General features: G+C 47.2%; 1 protein-coding gene across 1 annotated transcript; it reads left to right on the top strand.

Annotated features, from left to right (window-relative positions):
- Window positions 1-242: 242 nt before the first annotated feature.
- On the top strand, window positions 243-3623 carry LOC142032675 (uncharacterized). Its single transcript, XM_075031585.1, has 2 exons — window positions 243-2472; window positions 3018-3623. The coding sequence occupies exons 1-2, from the start codon at window positions 1914-1916 to the stop codon at window positions 3083-3085; spliced, it is 627 nt and encodes a 208-aa protein (XP_074887686.1). The 5' UTR covers window positions 243-1913; the 3' UTR covers window positions 3086-3623.
- Window positions 3624-5849: the final 2226 nt, after the last annotated feature.

Below are 5849 nucleotides of genomic sequence, written 5' to 3'. Positions count from 1 at the left end.
TTTTTGTACTTTTCTATTTTTATCCTTTCCACCTATTTTGAGGGACTTCATTCTTCTTCAGTAGCATATCAGAATTCACAGCACGGGATGGAGTAGTGATTCTAAGCTAGATAGATAATGAAGTGGAGATTCCACCCATGCTTGGCAAGGCATTTGTAGAGCAGACTAGATTCTAAAGGCAAATAACTGTCAGCCTTTACTGCAACCTGTCTGTGCCTCCCATCATAGAATCTGAATGGTTTGCAGGGCTAAACAATAAACGTTTACAACCTCATAAACTGTGCACATAAGCTTTATACAGAACATGAGAAATAATTCCTTGCCTACATAGTAGAGGGAAACTTCTTGTTCCTGTTTCTCTTGTACTTGGTGATGACTGCTGTTGAGACAAAACTGTGTAATGGGATGCTAAATCCTAGCAGGCTTAAGTCCTAGCTCGCATCTAAAAATAGCAGTTCTAGTAGAATCACAGAGAGTGAGACCATATATACCTGGGCAGCATTCGTGCCTGTAGTATCTGCTGTATGAAATTTATTTAGACACATTTTCATCACACAGCTCTGTAGTGCCTGAGTATTAATACTTGCTGGTTTCCTGGCCAGCCTTATCACAGTGTGTAATGTGGAGTGGGGAGGATCTTTACATTAGACTAGTATATTGTTTTCATGAGTTCTTTAAGGTTTGTTGAACAAGAAGGTGGTAAAAAATTAATTTAAAGCTTCCTAAAGTGCAAGCCTCAAAGTTTCTTAGTACATCCCTCAAGAATAGTGGGTAGTTTTAAGGGAGGTTTCAGGCAACTGCAGGTTAGCATGGTTACTGCTGATGTCACAGTCCCAAAATGATCTGTCAGTACCCTGGATGGGTAATACCACTGATTCCGTGTAGTTGTTCCGTCATTTGGAAAGCATCCCTAGTTGGTGAGGAAGGTGAGTTGTTGCCCTAACCTTCCTTTGGTCCCACTCCAGCGCAGGTCCCTCTTTCCCTGTGAGCGAAAGCTTCCTTCTCCCTGCCTGGCCCTGCTGCCTGCAGCAGGGAGCCCTCTGAGCTGGGACTGAGCTTGTCTCCCATCTCCTGCGGTGGGCTGGTATTTCATAAACTAATCCTCTTCCTTCTGAAGGAGGTGGAGTAGTCATGTATTAGGATTGCATTATTGGGTAAATTAAGACTTTCTTTTGAATGGCAATTCAAACAAAAACTGTTTGGACCTGGCTACTCAGTGCTGGTATAGAAATTATTTCACTGAACTTGGGTCAAGAACTACACCTGCTGCTACTGATGTCTCCAGCAGCAGGAGAACACTTGCAGTGGAAAGTGCTTTTTTTTCTGATGTGTGGAGAGAAACTGCAGCTTATGGCATCCTGAGTCAAGTCAAGCAGGGCTTTAGTCTTCTGCAAGTACTGACAGGTTGTACACATAGGATTCAAAGAAGGATGGGGTGGAATACAAATTGAATTTCCCATTTGGGGCATTACCAGAGGAAGGAGGAGGAAATGTAGTGGGCAAATTGGATTGTAACAGCAGGTTGGTAGTATTTGTCCCTATCATGTGGCTGGATTCTGCTGATGAGAAGGTAATAAGCACTCTTGAGTTTGAGGTAAGCAGCCCAAAAATAATGATCCCTTTTCTCTCATCTTCTACTGTACCAGACTGCTAAGGTACGAAGCCTGTTCCTGGGAGGTCCAACATCAAATAGTATACGGCTACAATTTTTGAGTCTTTGTGTCAAAACTCTGCTACTTCCTTTCACATTCATTTAGTCCCACCAAAACCAGGGTGTTTGCTTCTACCTGGTGGCTGCTCAGAGCAGCAGGTGTAGCCTGTTCCAAGGCCTGTGGGGTGCAAGTGTCTTTGCTACAGCAAACCCCTTCCACTCCTTTCCCCAGGAGTGCCGTAAACTGACGTGGGAGCAAGCTATGGCATCAGAGGAGCCTGCTGTCTGCTCCTTTGTGGACCAAACCACCTGGGAGCTCCTCAACCTGCTGGACATAGTGGGGAGGCGAAACGGACGGGTGCTGGTGATGGAGGTGGACAATGACAATGTGAGAGCTCCCTCGGTGCTGTTGGATTTTGCCCAGGACCTGTGTGGCACAGCTGATGTCAGGGCTAAACTACAGCAGGTGGAGAGGATGGAAGAGGAGGAGGAGGTTCGGCCACATCTGGTTTTTATGTTGTGGCAAGCAGCTGTGTTGAAGGAGCTCATGCGGTGGGAGTACCTTGATGAGGCCCTCTGGGATGTGAGGAGCCTCCTCCCCTGCCTGCCAGATGTGCTGGTGCTTGTCATGATCCATCCAGGCCCCCAGGAGCAGCTGGACCAGGCAGTGGGAGCGCTTAGGAGGCTGCAGTGTCTGCTGGATGGGGCCTGGCAACTGGTGGTAGAGGCAGCGGTCTACAGCCCCGGCCAGCATGGTGGTATCCTGGATGCAAAGAGAGCTGCGTGTAGAGCACTGAGAGAAGTCTTAAACTGCCATGGAGGTATCCTGGGACATAGCCAAACACCGGGGCAAGGGACACAGAGGCAGGCTTTTTGGAAATATAAACACGCACAGGGTGGGTTGTGGAAGGGTCTGAGGGACAGTGTAGACCAACATGATGTGTGGTGGCTGGGTTCAGATACAGGAGGAAAGTTAAACTAGACCTTGTGGGCAATGGGAGCTGGAAATGAGAGTGAGGACTTAAGTGCTGGGATGGGGATGGGCAATGTGAGACTGAGCCTACTGTGTGTCCTCTTCCAAGTTGGCTGGTGGTGGCTTTTGCTTCTTGCCCCAAAACACATGTGGCTGTGGAAATGCTGCTCAGTGTAAGAACTGCAGACCTGACTCCACTGTTGGGGCTTTCCATGATTATGTTAACAGCTCCACGGTCTCACTGACCCTGTGTTCTTCATTGGAGGGATGTGCCAACTTTTTGGGGTGAGCTATAGGCCAAAACTTTGACCAGGATGATGCCTGCTGTTCTATTATGTGTGTTTCCTCCCCTGCAAGTCGACTCCCAGGGTCAATTTATTGTTTTGCTCCCAGAGTTCAGTTACTGCTGTGCCCTACCTGAACATATGCCACATGAGGTATCAAAGATGGCTGGAGAATGAATTTCCTCAGGCGGCAGAATCTGACAGGTTGGTTTTAGTGCTGTTCACCTGAATGTCTCTTTGTAGAAATACTCCCCTTCTGGTGCCTTGCTGGTATGCCCAGTCCTTCTGCATGGACATGGTTCAGTATGTGTCTGCTGCCAGAAGGGGACACTGTGCCCTCAGCATCACTCTGTCCTTGCTACAAAGCTCAGATTTCTTTGGCTACAAAGCTCAGATTTCTTTGCTGCATTGACTGAACAATCTACCCCAGGAAATTTCTATCAAAAATCACTGAGTTTCTGCTTTGCATGAAATGCCTTGCTTGAATATCAAAATGTCCCCGAGAAACCTGCTGGGCTGTCCCCAAGAAACCAGCTGTCAACAGAGAGGGAGTCAGAGCAGGCCAGCAGCCTCTGGATTTTAAACTGTCCCAAAAGAGATAGTGAAAGAAACTCAGAGGTAAGAGCTAAGACCACATTTTCCCAGGAGAGCCTGAATGCAGGGCTCTTTGGTATGTAGCTCCCATCAGCACAAAGCTCCTGAAATTCCCCAGGGTTCTTTGTAGTCACAGGATGGTGGGAGAGCAAAGTTTGCTGCCCCCTCTTGCTTATCGAACAAGATGCTGCAAACAAGACAAAGGTCCATCTCCTGTTGCACTGCTATTTGCCATTAGTGTATTGGCTTTTCCCAAGATACTGTCCTTACACCAGAACAGTTGAAGGGTCTGGGATGAGCTGTCTAAACTTGTTACACTGATCCGTGGGATCCTTCCCACCTACCCTGATGGAAGGACCTGTGGATGGTTTATGTGCACAGCATGCTCTGTAAGTCACTGTTTCACAGACGGCCACTCCAGGCGTGCCTGGTAGCTCAGTGTGGTGTGTTTGGGCATGCGACACCTTGCTGTCATTCATGCTGTGTTTTCATGCTTGCTGCCTGGGCAGTGCTTCAGTACGATGGGTGAAAGCAGCTTGCTGTATCTTGACCCAAACTCCACTGAGATCTGTAGATCAGGGTCCAAGTGCTGGCTTACAGAGGTCTCAGCACAGGTCTTGTGGGAGGACTGAGGGCGGTGTGGGCTGAACCCACAGCGTGTATGGGGCTGAGAATCAGCTGGAGCGAGGACGGTCCTCATCTATGCGCAAATGCAGACTGACACTGCTGAGGCCTTCTGTAACAGGAAACCAATCGACATCCTCGTCAAACCAGAGGCACTACAAGTAAAACAGTACATTTGTGTTCGCTTCTTATTCCTGGGTAAAAAAAAAAAAAAATCTGTGCAGATGAAAACCCAACATTTAGCCAACTGTCAATTAAAGGAGCTGTTGCAGGCAGCTGACCTTACACCCATAAAAGTGGGTACCAGTAGACATCCAGCAGGTTGAATTACTGGGATGGGTTATTTTGGATGGGAGAAACTGTGGGAGCAGTAGATTATTTTTGTTTTGAAGGCCAATGGCCCATGTAATAGCTGAACTCATTTCCCATCCTCTCTGGGCATGGCAAGGCACTATGGTTAGCTCCACATTTTTGCATTGGGAGTTTAAATGTATTTCTTCTCTGTTTTTTTTTACAGATCTTTTATCCACCTAAGATCTTATCAAACTCCAAAAGAATTATTAAAAACCTGGTGTTTATTTAATTTCCCTGTGTGTCTGTGCGTACCTATAAGCTTTAAAGCTGTACATCAAAGACTATGAAACTCCTGCTGAAGCTGCAGGTTTGTGCAATATAGTATGGAAGGGGTGGGATTTGAGTGTGGTACAGAGCCTCTGAACCAACTTTTCTCAGGGAAAGGATCCTCCATGTTATTTTTCAAATATGGGTTCTTTCCACATCCTTAAGGACAGTGTGGCTTTACAAAGCAAAACAACCTTCCTGCAGGTGTTTGGATGGTGCTGGTGCTTGGCAGCCTCTTGGATGCGGTGCCGGTTCTGTGAAAAAACCTGCTTTAAAGGATGGGGGGCAAAATGACCTTGTCCAGTTGTCTAAATATAATTATAACACACTTGACCCAATTGCTCTGTTGTAGAAGAGACTTTCCATGAGCAATTGGGCATCTTAGGATAATTTCCCCTTTTCTTTAGAGAGGATGCTTTTTTTTTTTTTTTGATCGAGCTAATGCAGAAATAGTTTTCTTGAGTCAATGCAAGATGTGTACAGTTCAGGCTGTTTGTGAGTGCAGGAAGTTTGGCTTTAAGAGACTCCTGATCAGCACATTAGCACATACTTAAAGCAAGTAGCCATGATGAGGTCCTGTGTTTCTATTATTTCCTGTAGCATTTGAAACATGCAGTTAACCATCCAAATCCAGGCACAGTCCATGCAGCTCTCTCAAGTTTCTCCTCTGGCAGTATGTTTGTGCTGTGTCCAGGCACTTCTGCGTGGGGTGACATGCGGCACTGCCGAGCACTGCTGGTAAAAGGGGAAGCTCTGAGGCACATGGCTGAAATCCTGGCCAGGACCTGGGAGCACAGGGATGCCTGCAGGGGCAAGTGATGTAGCCACAGGGATATGTGGCTGGGGTGGGGAGGAGTGTGGTCCCCCGGACAGTTGAGGAGAAGAGGAGGCAGAACACCATGGGTGCTGTCAAGCTGCATCCATGCTTCATTCTCCAGCTAATCCTGGATGGACATATAGGAGTCTTGGAGCTCCCTGCTCTGCTGCTGTGTCTGTTCCCCCAACCTGCTGTGCTCCAACAAAGGCAAGTCATGGGAGATCTGCTCTTTAAATGTTGAACGCCAATCTAATTTTGACTAATGCAGAGTTGGCGAGTTTTCAT

Source organism: Buteo buteo, chromosome 7 (assembly GCF_964188355.1).
Source record: "Buteo buteo chromosome 7, bButBut1.hap1.1, whole genome shotgun sequence".
In the NCBI taxonomy this organism is placed as follows: Eukaryota; Metazoa; Chordata; class Aves; order Accipitriformes; family Accipitridae; genus Buteo; species Buteo buteo.
This window is presented reverse-complemented; position numbering and strand designations above follow the sequence as displayed.